This window comes from Populus alba, chromosome 1 (genome assembly GCF_005239225.2).
Source record: "Populus alba chromosome 1, ASM523922v2, whole genome shotgun sequence".
Lineage (NCBI taxonomy): Eukaryota > Viridiplantae > Streptophyta > Magnoliopsida > Malpighiales > Salicaceae > Populus > Populus alba.
Genome location: NC_133284.1, coordinates 37,833,038 through 37,860,608, shown reverse-complemented (window position 1 = coordinate 37,860,608; position 27,571 = coordinate 37,833,038). Strand labels below are relative to the sequence as shown.

General features: G+C 30.6%; 2 protein-coding genes across 3 annotated transcripts; both read right to left on the bottom strand.

Moving 5' to 3' along the window:
* Positions 1 to 1,757: 1,757 nt before the first annotated feature.
* On the bottom strand, positions 1,758 to 3,392 carry LOC118058155 (putative UPF0481 protein At3g02645). The gene has a single exon (XM_035070867.1). It carries the CDS (start codon positions 3,390 to 3,392, stop codon positions 1,758 to 1,760), a length of 1,635 nt encoding a protein of 544 aa, XP_034926758.1.
* Positions 3,393 to 12,200: 8,808 nt separating this feature from the next.
* On the bottom strand, positions 12,201 to 20,404 carry LOC118058126 (AUGMIN subunit 6-like). Of its 2 annotated transcripts, none has more exons than XM_035070831.2 (14): positions 20,121 to 20,404; positions 19,975 to 20,031; positions 19,766 to 19,860; positions 19,089 to 19,239; positions 18,430 to 18,555; positions 18,180 to 18,336; positions 16,873 to 16,933; positions 16,503 to 16,791; positions 15,382 to 15,507; positions 14,366 to 14,527; positions 14,018 to 14,270; positions 13,399 to 13,869; positions 12,660 to 12,727; positions 12,201 to 12,568 (listed from the first exon to the last, which is right to left on the bottom strand). In XM_035070831.2, exons 1-13 carry the CDS (start codon positions 20,337 to 20,339, stop codon positions 12,687 to 12,689), a joined length of 2,208 nt encoding a protein of 735 aa, XP_034926722.1. In that variant the 5' UTR covers positions 20,340 to 20,404; the 3' UTR covers positions 12,201 to 12,568; positions 12,660 to 12,686. The 2 variants fall into 2 exon arrangements, with proteins under 2 accessions (XP_034926722.1, XP_034926721.1); XM_035070830.2 differs by having other exon boundaries at positions 12,201 to 12,541; positions 20,121 to 20,403.
* Between the last annotated feature and the right edge of the window lie 7,167 nt (positions 20,405 to 27,571).

Below are 27,571 nucleotides of genomic sequence, written 5' to 3'. Positions count from 1 at the left end.
ATATAATAATGGTTATTTTTTAAAAATATTATTTTTAATATCGGGACTTTAAAATATTATTTTTAAAATATTATGTTTTTTTTATTAGACCGGTTAAAGTCTTCATCTCACATATGATCTCTGGTATCGTTCTTGTGAACACAAAGTAACTTTTAATTAACCTGTTCGTTGATTGCCTAATTGACAAATGAAATTTGAGGAGGTTGGCAATAGATATTAAATCATGAAGCGGTATTTGAAATCTTAAACATAAGATAAAAAAATATTAAAAATACAATATAAAAAAAAATTAAGACACAATCTAATATGGGTTGCAATAGATGTCTATAATTTTTTTGAAAATAATAAAAATACAATATAAAAAAAAATCAGATACATCAAGTGGAATAAATTGCATTGACAACATTTATTTTGAAAATATTTGAAAACTCCAAACGCAATTAATGGAGAGATAATGTGTATTGAATTGAAAATCATTTTAAAAATTCCACACATGTTAGAGTGGAATGAACCATATTGTTTCAAAAATATATTTTAAAAAGATTAACAACGAATGGAAAGATAATTCATATTAGTATAAAAATTATTTTGAAAAACTCACACTTCGAGTGAAATAAACTTCGTCAATATAAAAATCTTTGAAGAATCCAAATGATTAAAAATTCATTTGAAAGAAAAATATATAAAGAAACAAAGTATTTTGAAAAAAATATATATTAATATAAAAAAAATTTGACTATAAGATAATTACAAAGATATTTAAAAAATCACTTGTAACACCATACTTTTAAAATAACATTGGAGTTTTTTTTAAAGTAATTGTTCATGGATATTTAATAAGAATATAATACATTTTTTATTTTTTTAACAATGGATCTTTTATACAATTTTCTCAAAATAACTATTCCTTTATTTATTTTTTATATAATGGTATAAGAATTATCAAGATATTTCTTTTATTTTTTGATTGAAACTTGCTATTAAAATCATAATAAATCTTTATCCAAAAAACCAAACCATGAATAAAAAAGACATTTAAAAAAACAAAGAAATAAATACATGAACAATGCAAGAAAATTTTAAACAAACAATATTTTGACAAAAACAATATTTTTCTTGACCATTTTGACTCAATATATAAACTAGTTAATCCTTGTTGAAGTAGTTACTCGTTATAGTACTAAAACCCTAAAACGACTCATTCCATAATATCAATAATATCACTGTAAGCTAGTTTTCTATTTACCTGTTCCATCTCAGCTACTTCAGCCTATCGATCTTTCAAGAGAAAAAAGAAATAGTTGGAATTTAATTAACAAGGCTTATAGAAGCTTGATTATTAAGAGTAATTATAAATGATTCTCCTGTAATCTTGCAGTTTCATCATAGAGAGTTCTTGGTGATCAGTGAGAGTATTAGTCTTTCCTGCTAGTCTTGCAGTGCTAGCTGGTTTAAGGATCATCCATCTCAAAATCCACAAAATTTTTACACCAAGAAATTAATATTTCTTTGATCATAAAATTTAATCATCACATTAATAAATCTTTATAATTATATATCTTATCTTATCGAATCTCAGAAAAGGAAAAAAAAAAAAAAAAAGACTTCCACAGAAAAAAAAATGCAAATGTCTCCCCCTACTTGTCTTTCAAAAAATATAAAAGGAAGAAAGACAAGCAACACCTTGCATGTTGAGCAACAATTGGTCCAGCCTTTTATGGTAATGCGATGGTACTTTAGTAGACTCCAAAGACTAGCTAGTACTGGATGTGAAACAAGCGAACACAGTCATAAACTGAGCACAATGCTTGCAGGCCTGCTAACAGCAAGAGCAAGATGGAAGCTAACAGTGTGAGAAGCTTCCATGAACTAAATACATGCTGCTTCATGAACTTCTCAACCTTAACTTTAAATAGTCCATCATGATACTTGTTAACATCTTCAATCGCCTTATCCAAGAATGGAACTTTTGTCAATCTAATAGACCTGCTCATCCCATTCCATACGTTGGCCACCTCTTCATCGTTCTTCAAATGATTCAAAATAATGCCTCTTTCTCTAAGTATTTTTGCATCCTCCTCGGTATCGATAATCCCATTCATCAATTCTGTGTAACGTGTAAAAACCATCGGACCTGATGCGTTTGATGCTTCATATGCTACCAAGTTTCTTAAGACTACATCACTATTCACATCCAAACTCACAGTCGGGAGGTAAAATGTACATGTCTTCTTGTCAAAGTTGATGGTTGAGATGCTGCCTTTACTAGGCACAAAACGCACCCCGCATTTGGAGAGCTGAGTGACGGAAGGAATTGTGATTTCTTCAACCAGAGGTGGTTGGTCAATGCTGGAACAAATACTTTGAGATTCAGAGAAAGCGTCAGGTTGCTTCGCGGATCCAAGCCCAAGAACATTGGAGAGGATTGACCAAGGCAATTTGAGTATCACTGCAACAGGTGCTGATTCTAGCAATTTTTTGAGGAACCTTATGTTTAGACTTGAAAACAGATTCCAAATCTCAATCAGTAGTTGCTTCATGTAAGTAGATTCAACTGAACGCTCTTCGTTTTCTTGTGTGGCTTTGGTATGATCCTTAACTTCTTCAGGTATATTGACAGATTCTTCAACCTTGGGCACGATGATGTGGTACAAAAGGTCTAGCAAGTGGGCATGTTCCAAAACTCTAGCTACTGGCAATCCCACCAATGTCTTGAATGGAGAAAGCTCTTTACATGATCCCATTAACATGGAATACAACATGTCGTCGGCGGATTCTAATGACAGAGATCGAAATTCTAGCACCTTCCTCAATGTGAATAGTGGAATTTGATTCTCCAACATCACTATATCTCGAAGAATTGCATTACAGCTTGATTTCCTATAGGAATATTCAAGAAAATGAGGCATTCCTGAGGAAACTTCGGATAGCATTTTAGGGCCACGGAGAGCATAGACTTGTAGGAACTCAAGCAAGAATGATGCATCAATGGCCATCATCCATGCTAGTGTTTCACTATTGAGGTTTAAGTACTTGTTGTAGCATGCACGAATCTTGGATTCCAGCTTCATTAATTGTTCAACAAGATCTTGAAATTTAAGACTTTGGAGCAGATCTTGACTTCTTTTTGCCGCGGAGAACTTGTATGTATCCATATCATGTAGCTCAAGACGTGAAAAATGGTATGGACCAAGTGAAAGTTGTTGTGGAGCGTAAGAATCTGGGTCAGTAGACATTAGGGCTTTGGGGACATTAAAGATGGATATGGAAGTTTCACTATCGTCTTCAAGGTGATCTGCTTCTATTGTTCGACGGGTGTTAGTGACCCATTGAAGCTCATCGAACAATCTGAAACTAGAACAGCATGGAAGGTTGGATTGGAGAGGAGACATGGTTTGCTTTGTTAATGGGAAAACTTTGGGTAGTTTTTTGACAGTTTTCAGGTAATCGTTTAGTGGGAATAACACAGCTCACAAGTGAGGCTTTATACATTTTACTTGCGTGACGGAACACTGTAGCAACACCACGATGTTGCTTACAAGTTTCCTCGGTTACTTATCTGACCAGAACAATGTCGTCAACGGTGCCTTCAGTTCGTTGTGGCCCTAATTTTATGTTATGGAAAACGCAAAATTAATCTTTGGTTTTTGGTCCCCCAAATTAAGGCCATGCCAATATTATTTATAAAATAAAAATGCAAAATTGTAAAATAAGCTAAGCATGCGTCTAGCTAGCTAGGATATTTGCTTTGCGGTTGAACAATCTGATTATCAGCTTTTTCTTACAAGATTATAGCCTAACTTCTGTAAGTGTATTTGATAGCGTTCTTGCTGTGGTGAATTTGATAGTTTTCTCCAAAAACGTAATTTCGAGTCTTTGAAGTGCTTTCAGTTAATTTATATTATGAAATGGAGAAGCACCATTCCTCATTATATATTATAAGATCTAACAAGTCTCTTTATAAATAAAATAAAATAAAAACTATATATTGTTGTTTATATATTCGTAAAAAATACTGGCAAAAAATTTAATTGACTTTTACATGTTAATTGTCCCTTCATGTAACAAAAAAAAAAAAAAAACTGTCTCTTTCTCGTGGTAGGCATGCAACGTGACTTGGGAACGGATGACGCGTAATTACAGAAGACTTGCGACCATGGATTTGTTGGTAGCTACCTCCGGTATATGAGAAGTAGTGAGCTGTGAATTTTCTTTCCCTGTGATAAAATCATTTAAAAAAAAAAAAGTTTTTTTATATGCACTTCAATGAAAAAAAATAAAAAAACATTTTTAACAACTCTTAATATTTTTACTTTTTAAAATATTTAAATAATTTATTTTAATATCTAAGACTTTTTTTGACATATATATAGCATTAATGAATCTTTTTAATAAAAATATTATGTGTCAATTCTTTTGGAGCTAACCTTATCCTCATCGAATTCTCATGTAATGATGATGACCTACAGCCATTCATTTTTTTCTCCACCGAATATTGTTAAACGTGAACATTGTTATAAATATTTATATATAAAAAGACCCTGAGTATATTTTAAAAAAATAACCACTTGAAAAATAAAAAGTCATAATTATTGACCAAGAAAAACCTAACTATTTATATATAGACACGAAGTTTCTGCGTAAAAATGTGATTATAATTGTTTTTTAAAGTGTTTTTTAAATTAAAATACATTAAAATAATGCTTTTTATTTTTTAAATTCAACATATCAGAACAATCTAAAACATGGTTTGCATCGCGTTCCCCGAACAATACATTTTATTTGTTACAAAATAATATTTTTTATATATATATTACGTGTTATACCTAAAAACCTAAAAGAAAATCAGACATCGGCATGTCTGCATAATCTAGCAACTGATTCTGGATAATTCGAAGGCTATTTTCATAAAAATCCATTAATTACTCAAATACTAATCCAAAATGTGTTAAAATCCATATTACATTAATAATTTCTCTAGTAGAATATGTTAACTAATACCCAATATAAATGAAGTCGTAAAAAAGGGGGGGAAAGCATTAAAACTCATTGAAAGTTCTTAATAAAAACAATAATAAATGAATCCTAAATCATGAAATGAAATGTTTCTTATTTACAGTCTTGAGATACTAGGCATAATTATAGCTGGATTTAGTTAAGCAAGGAGAACATTGGTCATGTTTTGGATACTGAAAATAAAGAGAAAGTGGGCATAAATCTGTTAACCTCTGTGGAATTCCTCCTCCTGTGCGGGCATGCACGACCTAGTTCTGTGTCATTGTTTTATGTTTTCCTTTGTCATCGATGCCGGCGATCGGCCATGTCAAGCTCTTCAAAGGATCTTTTCTTATCATTTAGGCCATGACTTCCAGCCATAAATAGTACAGAAGACCCGTTATCTAGCTTCTGAGATGAACGCCCATCATTCTGTTCTTCAAATGAGTTTCAACTTTTAGACCTGAAACAAGCTAAAGAGCCGTATTAAAAGAAGCTAAAACACTGAAAAGCATGGTTCACTACAACATTGTGCTGTCTTTTACCTATCCACTTCAAAAAACAAACATATCATTGACTTTCAATGATATTAAAGTCTTTTTATTGGTCGGTTTGTTGTTATAAAATTAACCGAATTATTTTTCTCATGTTAAATTACATAATTCTTAAAAAAAAAAGATAAAAAGAAGACAAAAGGAAATAAAACAATCAAAATACTCTTAAAAATAAAATTATATATATATATATATGATGTCAAGAGGTATTTTTATATTTTTAAAATGTTTTTTTTCGCTATTATAATGTTATTTGAGGAGCAATTTAATATTTAACCAAATATAAAAAATAATAAACAATTATAATTCACAATAAAATGAAGAAAATACCCTTAAAAGTTAAAAATTTAAACCTGGAGTTCAAGGGTCTTCTTGGTCTTTTCACAATGATATTTTAATAATTATAATATTAACTCAGAGCACTTTTATATTTGACTAAATAAAAAAAATAAAAAATTAAATATATATATCTTTCAAATGATACATACAATACTTTCTAGCTTCCAAAAATATCTTCATATCATGTCATTAGAAGCGTCGTCAAAATCCACTTCTTGGTTAGGCACATGTTTATGATAGTGATCCGATTTGTTATCAATATACTTTTTATTTTCTTTTGTCTTCTTTTATCTTTTTTTTCTTAAGAATTACAACTTCATCCTCTTGGCTTCCACTGTCCCATCAAAGTTTGGAATATCATGTCCATGACATGTAAGACCCCGTTGGGCCTTTTGTTGCCAGCTGTACCAGATGGTGTTTTCCACGTTATAGTTTTAGTCAAATATCAAGCATCGATCCTTGATGGTCAGAGGAGTGGCTTGTCTCTAATGTTACAACATCACCACCATGCATACAGTTTAAAGAATCAAAATACCTGTATCGCAAGCAATCACCAAGTGTTTGGTTGATTAGCAAGATTGAGATTCTCTGTGATCTCTCTTAACAATATATATATATATATATATATATATGATGAGTTTGATAAACTTTTATTATTATTAACATAATTATATTAATTTATGTGTATCTTGATTAATTTTATAAACTTAAAAATTAATAAACGTATAAGCTTTCAATAATTTTAAAAAAAAAAAAACATAAATTTATGACCATTAAAAAATAAATCCAAATCTTAACTAGCTAAGCTATCCCTTATGCTTTTATGTATAAACTTGAATGGCAAGTTACCTTTTACCAATACACCCTATGTTTTGTATGTGTAAAAAAATTTTAAAATTAATGAATATTTTAATATATTTTTAAATAAAAAATAATTTTTGTAAAGCAATTACAATTACAACTATATTTTTAAACGGGTTTTTAATAAGCTATTTTGGAATAGGACTTACTCTTATGATTTAATCCCAACATTGTGATTGAATTAAGTAAAAGAAGATTTAAAATCTTTGAGTAGTGTTGCCACTCATGCAATTGGGTGTTGATTTCCTTTTAATTACTTTGGGATACAAAAAATGGTTTCAAATCTATATCTCTACAAAAATAGCAATTGATTTTGGAGAACGCTATGTACAATTTTTCCCTTTACATTTTCTTAGCTACTAAGTTTCTCATCTCGTCTGCATCTAAAGTTCTCTATCTGATGCCTGTTCAGAACCTTCTTTGTCGTTGCTCTAAAAGGACACGTTGAGCTCAAAAAACCGGTTAATCAAATGTAAATAAGTGCTCAGTTCATGACACATGGCAACATCCCTTATACTGTGGACGGTGATTGCTTGCTGCTCAGTCTTACCTCCTGCCCCACCTCGGCATATACCCCATGTGTGACCTCCACATGCTACCGCAACCAGCATGGAAGTCCTGCCATGTGGACTGCCCGGTTCCTTGCCATGTCATCGTTGTCAATCACAAATCCAGGAACTTTTGTGATTATAGGGTTTAATCACAATAGAAGGGGTTTAGTCACATATACCTATTGTATCTTACTAAATTGAAAGGATTTTGGATTTAATTATGAAAATATGATTATAAAGTTTAGGGATTATTATCTAATATTATAATCACTAGAAAAATTAATGATATGTGAGAGTCTGGATAAAGGAATTAGTTGTACAAGAAGAAAATATATCACCCCCAGTATACCTCACCTAAGGTAAAATACATTATTAATTATTATTTTACCATGTAATGTTTCGATATATTAGTCTCATCTAAGATTCAAGGTAGATCTCTCTTTGTAAGGAAGTCTCTACTTTATTGAGTTAAATCATAACCCTTCCAAGAGACAGATTTAGCATCGCATTTATTTTTCTATTTTGTATTCTTTAATACTTGAATGTATATCTTACAATATGTAATTTTTATACCCGTAAATATTAAAGTCTACAGCTAAATCCTTAACATTGTATATTAATTAACAAAACTAATTGTTGAGGGATTTTTGATATTTTGATCAAGCTATAACTGATAATCATAAACTGGTTATGATATCCATTTTTTATTTTTAAAACATGATATAAATGCATTCTCCTTTTTCAGAAAGTATGCATGAAATTTTTTTAAAATTTGACCATACGCAAAAAAAAAAAAAAGTGTTTTTAAAATTAGGGGTTTTTTTAAGTTTTTTGAATTTTTTAAAATTTCAGAGAAAAACCAGATATTTTTAATATCAGGTTTGTATCTTACAATGTAAGTCTACGGCCTGATATCAGACAAAATTATTGGAAAAACAAACGACAGACCCACAAATGATTTCAATATGGTCCTTGAAATTTTTTAGAAGTTTTCTTGGCTTTTTACTAGGTTTGTTTGGCTAAATATTAAAATAAAAATAAATTAAAAACTAAAGAAAAGGCATTAGGGTGTGTTAGGCAAACTCACCCTTAGTCTAAGGGGCTAGGCTGGTTGGGCCCGAGACCTAAGCTCAGTCTAGTTGGTTGGGCCAACTAAAAGCTCAACAATTTATTATTATTTAAAAAACAAAAAAAAAACAAAAAGATGTGTTAGGCTGAGGGTCCAGGCCAGCATACATGATCACTAGCCCAACCCAGTGACCGTGTAAATTTCGTAGCATGTAGAACATGAATTAACATTCATGTTCTACATGTTTTACTTTCAAAGCATGCTAGTTATGGCTAGCGGGTACGGAGGTGTTGATTGGTTGTCGTTGTTGAGAATGCTGGTCTAGAGAAGAAGCTCCTCTATTGTTATTGTTGTTCGCGGATGAAATGGAGAAGAGAAGCTGGTGAAGAAGATGCACGGTTCTTGGTGTAGGAAGCTCGTGTTGGTGAAGGCAAAAACAGCAAGGAGATGGTTTGAAGGTGAGAGGAGATGTAGGTGTTAAGCCGATGTAAAAGATGGTTTTTTTATTCTCTTTTCACTTTGTATTTTTGCACGAAATTCACCCCTATTTATAAGGGATTCTGATATTTATTTAGGAAAAATATTGGCCTTTAATTCAAACAAAAAGGATCTCAACTATTCGCCAAAAGTCATCATCACAAGTTGTGAAATTTAGATGCAAATGTTGATCGGGTCAATCTTTTTAGGGTAGCACCGTGGGGACTACAGAGGTGACCAGTCAACAAGAATCACATTGAGGTGTTATATGGTGTCTTGCCATGAGATTAATGTCTTATTTATCCTATTTGATAGAGAGATGAGGCATTAAATACCTTTAAAAAGTTATCACCCGAGCACCTTTTTTGATACAAAAGGTTGAAGATTATGAACAATGGTCAGACAACAAGTCACCTAACACCCTGTTTTTTTTTTTTAATGTTGGTCAAAATGGCATCATTTTGTACCAAAACAAACCGTTTTAGTCAAAACAAATTGTTTCATTTAAATGAAATGGCGTCGTTTTGATACTCTAGAGTTTTAATTATAGATTTGACTAAAATTCAATTTAGTCCTTTGTTTTTTTGTTTTTCTAATTACATCCCTAATTGACTTCAAACTTTTAATTTTATGCAATTTTTCCCTTATCAAACTCAAATATCAACCTTGAAGTTCAACACCTTTTCATTTTGAACCTTGGTTTTGGATTTATACAAATTAATCCTTAATTCATCATTTAACTTTCAATTTGCTTCAAATTCACAAATGTTTTCAAACCAAATTAAGTTCTTTAAGTTTAACGTCATTTTCAAAAAGATCCTTGGTTATGAATTTTTTCAATTTAACCCTTAATTGACCATAAACTTTAACATTCTTACAATTTTATCCCTGATTTCAATCAATTGACTTTGTAAAAATTAAATTTGGTCCTCTAAAATTTCAATCTTCTCAATTAAGCTCAAATTGAGCTTCCAAACTTAATTTTTCAACAACTAAATCCCTAATAAAATTAATTTGACCTATTAAAAGTATACTTAGTCTTTACATCTAATTAAATATTTTAGTTTAACCCAAATTAATTCTTAAACATAATTAAAACCTTTTAATTAGCCTATGATTAAATCAAATTGGTCAATTAAAAATCTATTTAAATCCCTAGACTTAATTTGTATACAAGTTCGTCTAATAATCATTTAATTTAACCTTGAATCTGTATTGTCTTTTTAATTTTAGGTGCAGTGAGGTACAATTAGGAATCCTAATTTTGTTTAAATCTCCAGCTTAATTCCTTTATACACTTCAAACCTTTCTCAAGCCTACTTTTACCATGTTGCCAGTCTTTTTATTATTGTTATTATATATTTTATTCTTCTATATATATATATATATAAGGGTAAATTTTGAGGGAGAATCCAAAAATAGGTTATGAAAGTCATTAAAAAATAAACCAAGAACAAATATGTTTTTTTCCATTTCAATTACACGATGAAATGGTCAAAATATTCTTGAAAGCAAAAAAAAAAAAAAAAACTAAACTTGGAGTTAAAGGGTATTTTTTGTATTTTTACAATATTATTTTTGTTATTATAATGTTATCTAAGAGGAAATTTGGTATTTTACCAAGTATAAAAATTAATAAACAATTAAAATATATTGAAACTAAACTTGCATGATTATTGTTTTTTTTTAAAAAGTTTAATCAAGATTACTTATGGTTAAATGATTAAAATTATATTTAATATACTTTTTTCATTATATATTATTTGATTTGACATTTGTTTTCAATTAAGATTCTTTCTTTTTATTATTATTATTACATATGAACCTGCTATGTAGATTGTTTTCTATGTTTATGGTCACAAATATCCTATAAAAATTAAGTTAAGTATTTATAGTTATGCAAATATTTTTAGTTCAAAATTTTCACTTTTTATTTAATGAAATTTTCTTCTTATATAAAAAAATATTTTTTTTTTTCAAATCATCAAAAATGATATGAATCAGAAACGAAGGTTTTGACGAAAAGAAATTCATTTTTTACCCGTCATTTTAATTTTTGTCTCTCTTGTGAATATGTTTTTCTACTATTGTATAATTGATTCAAAAATAGATTTTGAAAATTTACACATGACAACACTCAATCAATATGTTATTTATTTCTTTTCTAATACATTCATGTTAAAATTATCAAAAGATTTTTTTTTATTTTTTACTAAAAATTGCTTTTGTGGTTTTGACAAGTTGTTCTTAAAAAAACTATTCTAGTAAAAACCATTAAAAAAAAAAAATTGCGTTAATAAGATGATAAGGTCTTAATTAAAGATATACGTTTTTATTCTTATTTTAAATCGTTCATCTTTTTATATAAATTTATTCTATTTGCTTTCAATTTTTATTGAACAAACATAGCTAGAAATGCTATATTTTTTTGTTAAAAAAAACATATTAAAAAGAAGAGAGGGAATTATACTAGAAAATTATTTTGTTTCAATATTTCAATTTAGTAATCTTCTTTTAAAAATAAAAGAAAACCAATTGCCATGTAATTAAAGTAAAAAAAAATTAAAAAGCTATGATTCAAAATGAGATATCTTAATTTATATATATCTCTCAATTTTTCAATTATCTTTTATTGGCATTAACAATTTTTTTTGAACATTTATTAGTGCATCTAATTATCAATTTATTATATTAAACATGCACAATTTCTTGTTCATAATTAAAAATATTAATGTTAATTATTAATATTAACATACATGTTGACAGTGCCCACATTATCTTTAGCAGAAAAAAAAAAAACTCATGTAGCCTATGACAAGCCCGGATATCCTAACTAGTAATTACTATAAAAATAGGCGTAATACCTTTTTGAGAATATAAAATTGCAATTGAAATAAAATTCTTAAATGTTATGTGGCACTTACTCAAGTACTTGTATAAATAGCACTAACAAGACCGGTTCTTGATTGTGGTCTTTAATATCTAGTATCACCCTTCAATATTTTCATGGTCTCCATTTTGTATGACATGATTCGTCGAGATCGACTGATCATATAGATTTATATCCTAACATTTATGACGGGCGGATTCATCATGGATACAACAAAAACATAGGTTAATTAATAATAATAATAATAATACCAGAGAGAAAAGAAACGAAATCATAGAAACATGTTTGATTACTATTAAAAGCAACAATCTCAAGTAGAGCAAGATCCAATTTCGGTTCATTTCTTGATGAACATAATCTCTGAGATCCCTTCATTTATATGTTAGTATTAAGAGAGATTGGGTAGGAAAGTGGAAGAGACTTTTTTGGAGATCTAAAACAAGGGTATCAGCAATCGAAGACACGACTTTAACTTCACTGGCATAAACTTTATGAATAATGCAGGGACCACTTGTATATTTACATTCCATAGATTAAAATATTTTTTTCCGTACTACAGATGCCATATAATTTAGTACCAAAGACACTGGGATGTTCCAAGCACCCTAGCAGTACTGGTATTCTATACATTAGATGATTGCAAAGAAGAATCTCAAACAGTAAAGAATATCATGCATTTCAACAAACAGGATGATATAGCTGAGGACTCGAAATTCACAGTCTGTCGGGTGCAAACCTCTTAATTATCGCGGAAAGGCACAAATGGGAGGGACTTCAGCAACCTTGGATACTCCACAGTTGAATCCTCAAAAAAAACATATTCAATAAAAAACTGTGAATGAGAAAAGAAAAATCGCATAAAGATTACTAGTTCCTGCTCTAATACACAATCAAATCCGTTGTTATACAAATCTATCACATACATAAAGAACAATGCTGAAAATTCTGACTCAAAGCTCCATCAAGGCCGTTTCAGTTTCTGAAAGTGGAGCTGCAACAAATTTAAACAAACTTCAAATCAATAACATGTCCCAGTTGGGAAAAAGATCCAACATGAAATTAAACAAATATGAAACAAGAAAAGGCAAAAAAGAAAAAGCTAGCAGATTGAGGGGGATGATGCAACTGTAAGTAAACTGCTATTCCCCATAATTAGTAATGTCGCGGCTGTACCCATGATCAAAATATGCAACCTTTCATTCTTAGAGAGAGCAGCCACGCTAAAAAAAAGGTGAAATATTTTAAATATATGTCTTTACTCCTAATACTTGTAAAAGGATCTCTAAACCTTTCTGAGAAAATGAGGGTCTCCGGTTGATAAATCCTCATTAACAACATAAGTTTTACCTAGATTCAAACTGAACTCTACCACAAAAGAATTATAGTAGTTGTTTGTCTAAGCATAATTAATCTTGGACGTAAAAAATAAAGCAAAACTAGAATAATGGATTGCTGACCATGCAGCAATGTGACACATGCTAGCTTAATGATGGCATATTTTGAGCTTGAAGATCTGAAATTTTCATAGTTGATGGCATAATGAACACATACTGCATCTAGTAAATCATTAACAAACATAATAACTGAATACTATAACAGATAACTAACAAACATATATAGATGCCTATAACAGGAGGGAGCATTTCACCCAAAGCAACATACCAAGTAAGTCCTCGTATGAATCTGGTAAAAGGGACGTATCCAACAGCAAAGGAGGGGAGAATACTTGAGCATAAGGTTCCTCAACATCATTGAAGGACTTCTGACCATCAGATATTGCACCATTTGAACCAGCAACTGAGAGGAAGCCATTTACATGATCATAGTCAGTAAGTGGACCCAAGTCATTTAGAATTTCCGGTAATTCTTTGTACTTGCTTCCAGCATGGCCATCTCGAGCATGTTTCTCAAGCAAAGCAGTGTTCATTTGAGATGCAGAAAATCTTTTACTTCTTGTTGAGACTACTTTATTTTCTGGGACCATAGAAAATCCAGGCGATGAAAGAGGTAAAAAGAAGTGTTCAGAACTTTCATCAGACTGGCTGTTACGAGATGATTCTGAATTGCAAGATTGCATAGACAGTGCAGCTTCTCTTACGGATCTCTTTAAGTTTTGAACAAAATTTTCTCCATCTACAAACACACAAAATCAAACTCTCCAACTAAAGCTTTCAAAATCAGAAATTCTTTTAATTGATAAACTGCAAGGACTTTCAGCAAGCCAATAAGTGTGATACCTATGCAGAATGGATAAAGCAGGTGGCAGAGAGAATTAGCAAACCTTTCAATGGATTATCTAAGCGATCATTTGATAAAGGCTGGTCCAGAGAGTTTCTTTCAGAAAGATTTTCCATTTGGATGGTTTGGGGAGCTAACATTTGTCTCTTTTGCAAGTTTGCACCTTTTCCAGAAGAATTTGGGGTCAAACTGAATAGCTGCGGTAGCTTCAAAGCAGGGGGGCTAGCAGATGCCCTGTCAAGCTGAACTGTGGAAATTTTTGAAGTCACCTCCGCAACATTATCAGAGCTAGTTTCCTAACAGGAAAAAAAAATAAACACTCAGTTTTACATGATGAGTATTCAACATTGGGCATAATATTTTGCATGAACTTGTCATTCATAAAAATTACCAAGGTCCTTCCACTGCTTTGAGCTTGTATAGGTGAGGTTGCGCGACCATGATGCTTGGCCATTGGTGGCTGGCTGGAAGAAATATTATTTACTTTCTCTGTACACTCTGATATTGAATTTTGTATTGATGGAACAACTTCATTAAGTTGGTCAATAAGTCCCTAAAAAAAAAATGTATTAGACTGGAAAAAATCCTCAACATAGCCTCTGGTAAGTAGGAAAGCCTAGTGACCTGAAGAACGTCATGCAAGTACTCATAAATGAAAAAAAAATAATAAATAAATAAGGTAATCTATTATCATTCCATTACGACAATTGGGTTCATAACATCAGTAATTCAGCAAATCTATGCCAATTTCATTTATATAAGGTACATGTGTTGCTATTCATCATTTTAATGGGTGAATACACATGGTTGAGGTTTGAATTAGGGAAAGATTTCGTGTACAGTCCAGTAAGTTCTAACACTTGGAAAAAGCAAGGATCAGTCCTCTCAATTGCTGCACAAGCATGACTAGAAACTCAAAGGTCACTCATAAAAAAAATGAACAATGACAATTACAGTAACTCACTGATGTCTGCTACAAGGAGTATCCATAAAGCTTGACTATCGCACTTCCAAGTTATTATATCAGAACCACAAATTCTGGGTCTTAAAGTGACAAATACAGGGAAGAAGCTACATCCATGGTTTCAGGTTTTCAAAAGTTAATCTACTATAAACTCCTTAATCTGTGTGCAACAAGCATCAACTCCTCAGATCTTGAGCCTGATTATGAAGGGGTCAAGATCATTATGATGCAAGCTCATTCTGTGAACAAAATAAGACATTTAAGGACGTATAAACAGCTATCTTGTTGTCAATGCACATCACAAGAGAATAGAACACATGCACACAAATACTCAATATGTCCAGAGGAATTAAGCCAACATCAAGCTGACACTCAAATTGTTAAATCGAAAGCCAAGAGCTTACTGGAAGTTCACATCTGGTGCCCAAAGATTATTTCATTACCTGAAAACTACTCAGGTGTTGCTGATGTTCTGCAAGAGTTGCAGCTAAAGATTCAGCATGGCCACTAGTACCACCATCGAGTGCACTTCTTAATATATCTGGACCTTCTCCATCATTAGCTTTTGCCTACAAAGTAAATGTTGCACAATAGCAGTTCACTACATCATCAATGACAATTGTCAAGCAAAATCCAATCAACAACTTATAAGTTCTTGGATTGAAAATGCATGGGCTTCTCTAATTCATTAATACTACTGTCACACCTGTTTTATCCTTCTCCTGTATTAAGACATTTTAATGGGATAAATTAATTTTAATAATCATTTTCCATAACAAACTACTTTCTTTCTTTATAGTGACATTCTTATCAAAGAGCATTTTTTGAATTCTCAAATAATATCTGGAAAAACAAAGCAGACAAACATTAGGAATACTAAAAAAAGAGTAGAGGAAATACTCAACAATATACTTTGCACATCTGCTTCCAAAGCAAAAATAGTATGCCATTAGAGGCAAGTTCTCACACAAAAAGACAAAGTTCAGTATAATAAAAGTATTTGATCTACAAACAAAAAAGAGAACATTCCTTTAAAAAAAAAATCATGAAAAAAAAAACAAAAGATCTAATGAGAAATCGCTTGCATAAATGAGTCATCCCGAGCAAAGTTTCCAAAATCCGAGATTCACTAATGATAATGACATCAAGAATGACATTTTGTATTCTTTTCCAGATCTCCATGCTCTTCCAACACACTCAAAACCAAACACCTTGATAAGTAGAGTAGAAGTAAATCACAGAATAATCAGGTTTTGTCCATGTTGTAAAGAAAATCAACACAAGATTTCAAAGAACAAACATCAAATATGTCTTGTTTTCACCTAGTAAACTCAAACTTCATATTGCACAAATATCTACAACCTCAAAACTTTGCAATATCAAACTTTTAATAGATATCTATAACCTCAATTTTGCACCAACACACTTTTAATCATATGCCATATAGCAGTTAATCATTAGCATGTAAGTAATGAAGGCCTTGGCTTGGTATACAGAAGGAATCTATTTTTACAAATTACCAATTAAATAAAGGAGCTCATGACCAGACAAAGAAATAGAATACCAGAAGAAGTGACTGTTTATGAATGCGTTGCAATGCATGTGTCCAACGCCTTATAATTTCTGCTACATCAACAGTAGGCTGGACTCTTCCACCTCTATCATCCACTCGAGAATGCATCTCATCATTTACTTGTAGATGGGACGAATCCATACTACTATTTGACTTTTCCCCATTTCCATTAACATAAGATCCATCACTATGTTCCTTGTCATCCGAATGTTTATCTGAATAAGAAACCTGATAGCTCTGATCCATAGCAGAGAGCAAAGATGATCCAGAGATGCGATATCTGTAAAGGAATATTACGCACGAAGAGGAATAAGATAAATTGACATCTTCAGAATCTAGCACAATATCCGATCATAGTTACCTATGCTCCCGATGAGCTATCAGGTCCTCAATTGGCCCTGAAGCAAGAACTTCATGTTGACCTGTAAATAAAGGTAAAAACAATGACAAGTTAATAAAGTTACTGGAATAACAGAAAAGTAGCAGTATATGTACTATTTAATAGGAGCAGATATTCGCATCAAAATTTTAAGAAGCATGCAAATTGATAGTCACAGAAATTTTCATCAAGAGGCCACACATTTTTTTGGGTAATAAGTGATTATAAGTAATATAAGCAAGCAAAAGAATATTTTCATGTGCATATAAAGTGAAAGCAAGTGTAACAACACAATTGATAATTTCCTTGGTTGAAAATGATATCCAATCATGAGAATGAGTTGAAAATGATATCCAATCATGAGAATCAGAGCATGAACCCTTCAGATCTATCTGTCTGTGACAATCAAACATACGTAATGAAGGGAACAGCATTCATATACAGTTAGGGTATACGAGGTCCGATCCCATAAGAATGAGTTGAAAATGATGTCCAATCATGAGAATGAGAGCATGAACCCTTCGGATCTATCTGTCTGTGACAATCAAACATAGGTAATGAAGGGGACAGCATTCATATACAGTTAGGGTATATGAGGTCGGATCCCATCCCTACAATTTTTTCTCTGCCTTTTACATATTGGACTATGTTATTGAGAATGCCCATGATAATCAAGAATCAGCAATTAGAACATAGGAGGAAAACAAGTAAACAGACCATTGAAATCAACACAAAAAAGATTAAGAATATTAGAAATTTACCAGAAAAAAGGCAAAAAACTTTTTTAGGAAGTACAAGTTATGCCCAGAAGACATGGATAAATTACTTTTGAAGCAAAATGTTGAGGACAAGAAGATACAAATTCCAAAGGCGTATTGCCATCCTTTCTGATCATCCCGAAAACTACTAGCATAAAGAATAGATTCAGAAAGCAAGCCTTAAAATCAACTAGGAGTAGATTGAGAACCATGGTAACTACATATCATAGCGGTATGCATCCAAATGTAAGAACTGACTACCATCATGATAACAGAGAAGTACAGAAAAAATATGAAAAGTGACCATTTGTTATATCAACTAAACTCGTCATCAAATGGAAACAACTTATAGTAATTACTCTTGTAAGCGAATGAAGGAAACTAATAGAAGGAAATTTGTTTCAAGAGAAAACAATTGACCCCTCAATTATGGTATTATTTCCAAGAAAACCTAATTTATTTATTCAAACAAATTAAATAGTTGGATTTTGTAAGAAAATAAAAAAGAAAACTTCCATAATTAAGACTTACTTTTTCGAGCGAGTATAGAATCCCACAAGCGAGTTGCCTTCGAAACTAAATGCGAATTCTGGCTAGAACTCGACACAAGATCATCCCACAGTTCACCTTCTAGCTTCACTTTGTTCCGCAAGTCATGTAGTTTTTCCAACTCTTGCTGCAAATAAGCCTGACATCCGAGTTTTCAATAGGGAAGTGTGAGGAAAACAGGCAGCTGCATCCTAAATGCATCACAAAAAAAAGTAAATGTGTTTCCCATTACCTCTTCTGCACAAAGACCACGGAACTCAGCTGTCATCTCATGAGCCAAATTTGACCACATAGCTTGTCTCTGAACCGCAGTTTCAGCATTTTTAAGAAACCTCCTTCTTTCAAGGGCTATCCTTGCCTGTTTAAGGAGAGAGTTTCAAATCACTGATACCAAAATTGAAGCATAGTTGTAATTAAAAAGCGTCAAAAGAGAGAATAGGGAAAAAAGACCAGAAAAAACAGTGTTCCTTTCTTAAAACCTTTCCAGCATTTGAATTGCTCACTAACATGCAAAGTTTAGAAAAGCAACCTAGAATAGTTCATATGGATAATAACTTATGATACTGGTAATTCATCCACAGAGGAAACAAATACATGAAACTGCACAAACGAATATTGTATTAGAAAATCCTTTCCAAATTATGATCCACTTATAGTTACAGTTTAACAAAGGACGTTTCAACCTTTTCAGAAGTGTTCTTTGATGTCAGTGCATTTAGAATCTCCATAAAAATGAAAGCGCAATAGCCATCCATGCATTGCCTGATTGAAAGACTTTATAGGTGGATTTAGAAAATTTGATCACAATTTCAAATATCCACTTGCCATGAGAACGACCTGTGGTTAGATAACTTTATACATAGATAACAAGGACCGTGAATATAGTATTACCTTTGTCACAGGAAGCAATGTAGCTGCATGTTGGAAGGCTACATCAGTTAATGAAGCAGGAAGTGGGTTTGAAGCAACATCAGCCGCAAATGTCCGTCTGTGAACCTCTCTCAAAGCATGCAAGGAAAGCTGCCACAAGAGTTCAACAAATCTGCACATACGTGAGAAACTTTAGCATTAAGCCAAAAATAAATATCATTGACTTCCACACAATTCTATGCTCTAAATGGATGCCTTGAAAGTCATTTTAAAATACAAAAATCTGCATGCATTATGAACCAATTACAATTGTAGCAACTTGTGCAAGTAAATTTTCTTGATTATTTCACAAAGATACAAAACCCATTCAGAATATATGCACTCACGAACACGCCAAATCATATGAGTTCTCACTAGGAAACAAGCGTTCCAAGTCATCAACTTGCTTATGGCAGACACACATTATCCTCTAGCGCTCCTATATATGAACAGAAAGCATCCATTTTACTAAGAAACCGAGATTTTCATAAGACAGCAGAACTTAAAACCAATACTGAATTTAACTTGACCCAACTATTTGGCAAAGTTGAGAGCACTGCAAGATGAACTCATTTGGTTTATCTCTAGTTTCGTTTCTATAATTCAAAATTCACTTTTCAAAATTTAAAAAAAAATTGACCAAATATCAAAAAAACTACCTCGGTCCACAACAAGTAGCAAGGGAAGAAACCCTTGAATTGCTCCTTGGAAGTGCCCCTTGCGATTCAAGCTCACTGATTATCCCTTGCACAACCTAACATTTCAACCACAACAAACAACAAAAGAACAAAAGCAAAAATAAAACACAAAAATAAAATCTAAGCTTTGCGGAAAATTCAACGAAATCACAACTAATCAAGTTACTCACCTTACGAAAATCACGTGACTGAGCGGAATCAAAAATCGGCCACACCTTATCAAAATCCTGACAAGATCGATCGCAAAAAGAAATTATCAACACTTGCATACAAGGAAGGAACATTGTATCTAAAAAGGAGAAAATGAAAATATTACTTTGGCGGATTGAGCAGGACCGCGAAGCGAGGAGAGGATGAAGTAAAGAAGCTGTTCACCGAGTTTAGGGTTGGAGTGACGGAAAAGTCCGACCCGAGGAGTGCCATTTGATGAAGGTCCGAGTCCGATTATACTCGGATCCAGACCTAATAATAAACAGTTTGTATACATTGCACTCTCCAACTCTATCTCTCTCTCCTTCTCTCTGTCCATCGTCATCTACAAACTACAACCTCTCCCCCTTCGATTTCTTTCTGGTTGGTTTTCGCTTTTTAAAAAATCAGTATTTTATTATTGTTTCGACTGAGAGAGTTTTCTTTTTTCTTTTTTTGAATTGAAGGTCCCTGAGGAGTTGTTTATTTACGAAAATAAGTGAGAAAATGGGGAAATTTTGTAATATAGAGAAAGTGAAAGGGTTAATGTTTTTTTCGTTTTTTTTTTTTTTTTTGAATGGGACCCGGAGTGATAAAGGTGGTCACGTTCGGGAGAGAATTTGAAATGGACAATGCTAGAGGGGAGAGAATTTCAATTGGACATTTTGAAAAGGACGCTGACGTCAGCTGTTTATTATCATCTAATGAACTATAAGATTTCGTTTTTTTTTTTTTCTGTTCATGAAGAACAAAAAAATTGGAGCTACTTTCTTTTTTTACATTTTTAATTTAATTACTTAACTATATTTATTTTCAATTAAATCCTTCAAAATTTTTAACATCTACATTGATCTGCGTTTTTTTTTTTTCTATTCATTTCATATCGATCAAAAGAAACAAATGGAGCTCCTTTTTTTGTTATATTTTCATTTTGATAGCAGAACTTTATTTATTTTTAATTACATCCTCACATATTATGTTAACAAAATTTTATTGGTATCAACTACATTGATTTACATGTAGGAGTGATTATTTTCGATTCAATTCAATTTTTATCAAAACAAATAACCAAATTGAATTTAAAAAAAAAAAACGAAACCAGTTCAAACCGACTGGTTTCAGTTCGATTCGGTTTTTTCTAGTTTGACTCGGCTTGGGTTCGGTTTGATTTTTTTCAGTTTCGGATATATAAAACCGAACCGGTCGGATTTTTTACAATTTTAATTGATTTTTTTATGATTAGGTTTTTCTTATTATTTTTTTTTTAATTTTTTCAGTTTGATTAGTTTTTTTTATTTTTTGTACTCACCTTTATTTACATTGATGGCAAAAAAAAAATATTGTTATGTTCTCAATTATTGCAATGTTTTTTTTGGAATCTTACCCGTAACGTAACGTAAAATGGATATCCCTAAATAGCTTTTGCCTGGACTCTTTACCGGTCAACTTTAAATCGTTAGTGTCATCATTTCGTTGCCTTGTTTAATTGACTAAGGGAACAAATTGAGGTTTTGGTCAATCTTGTTTCAGTTAGTGTTTTGATTTTTGTTTCAGTTAGTTTTTCGATTTTTTAATTGGAATAGTATGTTTTGATTTTAAAATATTTTGACACGGGTGTTTTTGAGTTGTATTATATATATATATAAAATTTCAATTTAAAAACCAAATATAAATTAACTTAAAATAATAGTAATAGTAATAATAATAGTTGTTTTTAAAATGATTTAAATTTATTTTTAATATTAATATAACGAATTATTTTTTAAAAAGTGCAACCACGCCGCAGTAGTAAACAACCCATAATTTGTTTCAATTGAATCAACTAATCACCACTAACTTATCCAGTAAATATATTCAATTTCCCAAGTTGCGAAAACTACGTGGAATTAACTAATACAAGTAACTAGTATTCGTATAAACTAGACACGGGGTCTGCATTAATTTTTTAAAAATAATATTTAGATATCACAAATATATATATATATATATATATATAATTAAAATTACAGTCCTCACCGAGTAAATAAGCTAATTTTATTTTAATTATATAAATAAAACAAAAATAATAAATAAACAAAAACAAATTTTAAAAAAAATGATCACAGTAAAACAGGAAAAAAAAAACACTTTTCCATAAGTGAATAAAAAACATTATATTGTTCAATTTTTTGCTAATTAAATATGAAATAATAAATTGGATAAAAAAAGATTAAAAAAATAAATGGGAGTCAATCTTAGTTAGCATTATAGACATGTAACCTAAGCAATAAGGGGTGAGATTGCCCAAATTAACCCACCAAATTCGTGTCTTGGGTTATGAGATCATGATAACCTGATAAAAAAAAATCAGAGAAAAAAACAAAGCTAATTTTTTTATTAAAAAAAACTAATCTCATTCAATAAAGTCGAAAAAAATATCAACACCCATTAAATTTTTAAAATATGTGACCCGAGTTATTAAACTAGAAACACCATACATGGAAAAAACACGAAGCTCAATCCCTAACAAATCAAACACTGAGCGATAAAATCAGAAAAAAAATAGCAATTAAAAGAATATGGATAAAATAAAGAATAAATTAAAGAACAACTATAATTTTTTGATCAAAAAGTTAAATTGAAAAGAAAAATAAGTATAATAAAAGGGGAAAATAAAAAAAAATAAGGATCAAATTGAAAAAAATATATATGATAAACTAGTTTGAAGGATAAAACTAAAAACTAATAAAACTTTTACAAAATTTACCAAGAAAAAAAAAACTAGAAATCAAAATAGTAAGGATCAAAATAGAAAAAATAACGTATGAAAAATTAGAATTGAATAATAAAATCAAAAATAAATATTGTTTTACAAAAGAGCCAAGAACAAGGGATAACGTTAAAATAGTAACAACAAAAATGATCAACTTGTAATTTTTTAGAAAGGAGAGAGAGAAAAAAAAAAAAAACTAAAACACCACAAAAAACAAATTGCTTCACCATTATCAAAATGAGTCGCACTAATAAAAAAAGATATGGTGACGCTTCCAACAACATGGTAGAATTATATTTTTTTTCCACCATAAAACATCACATGCTCCATTTTAAATGTGCAAGCGCCTCCAATATTTTAGTGCATGTGATGCGTCAATAGCTCTTTTCATTTAAATAATAGTTAACCATTAGCAAGTGATTAAATTGTTTTTAATGAATTTGATAATAACAAAAAAAAAAAAACAAAAGTGAAAGGATCAAGAGGCCCATTGACACATGATTTATTTATTTTTATTTCAAGGATAAACTTTTTTTACTGTATTAAAAATACAAAAATACTTACTCAAAGAATTATTAAGTGATTTTATTATGCTTAAAAAATAAACAGTTACTTATATTCTCGATGAATCCTTTAATAGCTAATGGTTGTACACAAAAACTGGAATACTCTGGACACCAAGGCATTTGAATTTTTTGGAAACGTTAAAAAACATAATCATAGTATTGTAGTGAATAGTAAATTGTAAGTGTATTTACAATTAAAATGATATATATATATATAACCATTAAGGTGGTGGCTCATTGGTAAGAGCTTGGGATTAAGATATTTGTTCTCTCTGTAGTCTCAAATTCGAGCCCTGTTTGTATATAAATTAACCCGAATACTCACATTAATAATAATTAAAAAAATGATATACACACAGACAACAAGCACATGAATTCATAGATATTGCATTTATACTACATATAATGCAGTTTAAAGTTCAAAATATCGCTCCTTAATAAAGTTAATTATTTTCCTAATTTTTTTATTTAATTTTTCTAAATCATCAAATAGTTATTATAGTATTACGTACTAAAATCGCAATAATTTAAAAGTATTTAAAGGATACACGGTGGCATTTTCAATTTAAATAAACCTTGTCAAATCATTCTCTCTCCCTTTTTTTCCAATTAATGCGTGGCTTGCAACAACTTTTAAAGTGGAATTCTTCTCTTATTTATAATACTATGTTGAATATTCTTTTTCAATAAAAACAATAAACAACCTTTTTCATTGTGTCTTTGCAAATAAAAAAAATTCAATCATAAATTAAAATGTTTATACATACATCTAATTAGATAAATCAATATTTAATCAAGAGATAACTAAAATTAAAATATTTAATTTAACAAAAAAATCAAATGTAAACGGAAAGTGAAAAAAAAAAGAATGAAAATCAACTTTTTTTAAAAAAAATAAATGTCAAATGAAAAAATTAAAAAGACCTAAAAGACCAAAGTCAATCTAAATAAATCATTGAAACTCGTGACTGTGGTCATGAGATTGAGACCGACAACATAAAAGACAAACATAAAAAATAAAAAAAAACAAAGCAAAATCCTCAACAAAAAAATATTAAGGGATAAAACTGAAAAAATAATAAAAAAAAACAAAGAGAAAAAAAAAAGATTCGAGTCAACCTGAGTTAGCTTGCTAATTCAGCGATCATGGTTTCAGGAAATGAAAAAAAAAAAAAGCACGATGACCAATCCTAAAAAAAATTAAAAATATTGAATAATAAAATTAAAAATAAATCAATTTTATAAAAATATCTAAAAAGAAAATCAAAATCAACTCATTTCAACCTTCAAAATATATGATCTTGATCACGAGGTTGAGACCATAAAAGGCCATTGAAAAACAAATATGTCAATTCGCATTAAACTTTTCAAATCTATGATTAGGAAAAAACTACAAAACCTAATCCCAGTAGGTCAAACATTTAAGGATAAAATCAACAAAATAAATCAATTAAAAAAAATAGCAATTAAATTAATGAGTGTGAAAATTGAAATAAAAATAAATTAGAGGGTAATAACAATTTTTTTATCTGACGGTTAAATTGAAAAAAAAAACAATATACCATAAAATTAGATAAAAGGATGAAATTGAAAACCAGTAAGACTTTAACAAAAAAAACCAAGGAAACAAAAATAGAAATAAAAAGGAATAATATATGAAAAATTGGGATTAAAGGATAAAATTAAAAAGAGATAATTTTTTTATAAAATGACCAAGAACAAAAAATAAAAATCAAAAGAATAACGAATGAAGTAGAACGGGGCTAACTTACAAACATTGCAGAGAAGAAAAAGAAGAAAGATTCATCGACAACAAATCATCACAACTCCACTAACATGCACTACGTCACCAAGAAAAGGACGCACTAGTGCATTCAATAATATGGTGGAAGGGCAATTTTTGTCATTGGATGGAGCCAACACACGCCATCAAAAAAATATGGATGCCTCTCATATATTGGCACTTAAATAGCACTCACCAATGACTTTAATTTTTGCTATTTAAATATTAATTAATCAAATAAAATAACCAAATTACTTTTTATGGTTCTAGAATTAATATAAAAAAAAGCTAGATCAAAAAATTTTGGACACATAATTTATTTTTTATCGATTCTAAGGAAAAAATTGTATTCTAACTATATTTTGAAAAATCAAAAGATTAAATCACCCTTAAATAAAAGTTACAAAAAGTAATTGAGTTATTTTATTATTCATACAAATTTGAAAAAGTCATATACACCCCAATCCAAATCTTCAAAGACGGGCTTCTCAATGTTCTATTGAAGGGTAAAGAATTCAACGCAGTATAGCAATGAAAAATGATTTCAATCTGCAAGTACAGTGTTTTGCACAGTATTTTTGCTACGCATTTTTATTGTTTTTTGTTAATTGTTAATTGTCACATCGTGCTGTCACTATTGTTTATTGACAGCATATTGTCAAGCAGTTGTTTCTCTAGCCATTGAGCTAAGTATAGGCACGTTGACAAAACATGCTTTGCATTTTTATTTTTTCCTGGCAATTCTTTTATTTACAATATGGCAAGTGCTTGGGAAATCAATGTGAGCGTGAGATGCAGCTTTCCATTCTTTCAAATTTATTGAATTTCTTCACAGTTATTTAACAGCGTTATGAAAAATAAATTAAAAAATAATTTATTAATAAATTAATTTTTTTCTTCAAATTTATCTAATATATATAAAATATTTAATCACTTATAATAAAAAAAATAAAATCTAAAAAGTATAATGATGAATTTTTTTTATTATATCCTATATTTATATATAGCTTATTTTATAAAATATAACTATATATATCATATCATATCATATTTATAGAGAAATAAGCTTGTGAAATTTTTTTTACGTAAAACCTATTAATATATTTTTTTCAATTTTAAAAGCTTAAAATTTGGTTTGCCATGTAAGTAACTGTTGGAGTGCTAAGATCATTAGCTAGCAACTATTAGTTTGTTTTCAATTTACTGTTGAATCTGCTACTTTGATTGTTGTGGATTCTGGCTTTGCTTATTACTACTGGAATGACCTAAAAATTAATAATCTCTTTAAATATGGTAGGCAAGGTGAAATCTTTTTTGGATATGAATGCTTCCATTATGCTTCCTTTGTTGAAATAAAATAAACTTTAAAAAACAAACACACTCGTCAAAGATACTGCAATTTGTTCTCTTTATAATTAAAATCCGCTTCCTTGAATATAAGAAGTGGGCGACCACTGTAGAGAGAAAAAAAATTGATCCTTGTTTTCTTCTAGGTCATTAGTGCACGCCTAATTTAAAGCTCAACTTTAACAAATTCTTTAAATAAAAAGAAAAGGTTCAATTACAAGTCTCATGAGCCAGCTATCATGAAATAAAAATTCACATAAACGCGTCAATGAATTACAAATTCTTTAAATAGAAAGAAAAGGTTCAATTCAATAGCACCTTTGATGGGGTTGAAATTAAGAAAACCTCATTAAATGGGACCATAAGCTCCAGAGTTGCCATCAATGGCTACCAACAAGAAATTACTGGATCGGTTTTAACTTCAGTGAAGATGGAGCAACAGACTGAGCAAGAAGACATATAGCTGATCAGTTGTCTCTCTTCCCCTGTTTTCTCTCGGTTCTCAATCACAAATCCCCTGTTCTCTGAAAAAGCAGGACACCATCACATATTCAAGGGGCAAGGAGCAGGAGGCTACACCTCAAGGATCTACTCCTCATCCCTCTCTCACCCGACAGTTTTCTCCTCCTGTTTGCGTCTCTCTCTTTATGCTGAATCCGTCACAGTGTATGGGCTGGTTGGGTCTTGTTGGGGATTTTTATCCTTTCAATAAGCTACCAAATGGGCAAGAAAAATGTGTGTTTTATGGCTTGATTTTGATGAGAAATTGGTTGGGTTTTTCTGCAGATCTTGTACTATTTGTAACGGGAGGAGATGAAGAAGAAAACTGGGTATGAGAAAAAAAATTGACAGGTAGAAACAGAAATAAAAGTTTTTTTCGGAACAGATAAACAATCAATGATTTTTTGCTATTAGTCTTGCAGATCTAAAAAATATGAAGAAGATAAAAACAAACGGAGCCTAATATACAGAAATAATACAGAAATTTTAAGGGAAAAAATACCTGAAATGGAAGAGTGTGATTCTCAAATCTTCTTGCGTTTTTCAACTGTTTTTGTTTTTGGACAGAGATGTAGAGAGGAGAACAACAGAGCGTAATATACAGAAATAATACATAAATTTTGAGGGAA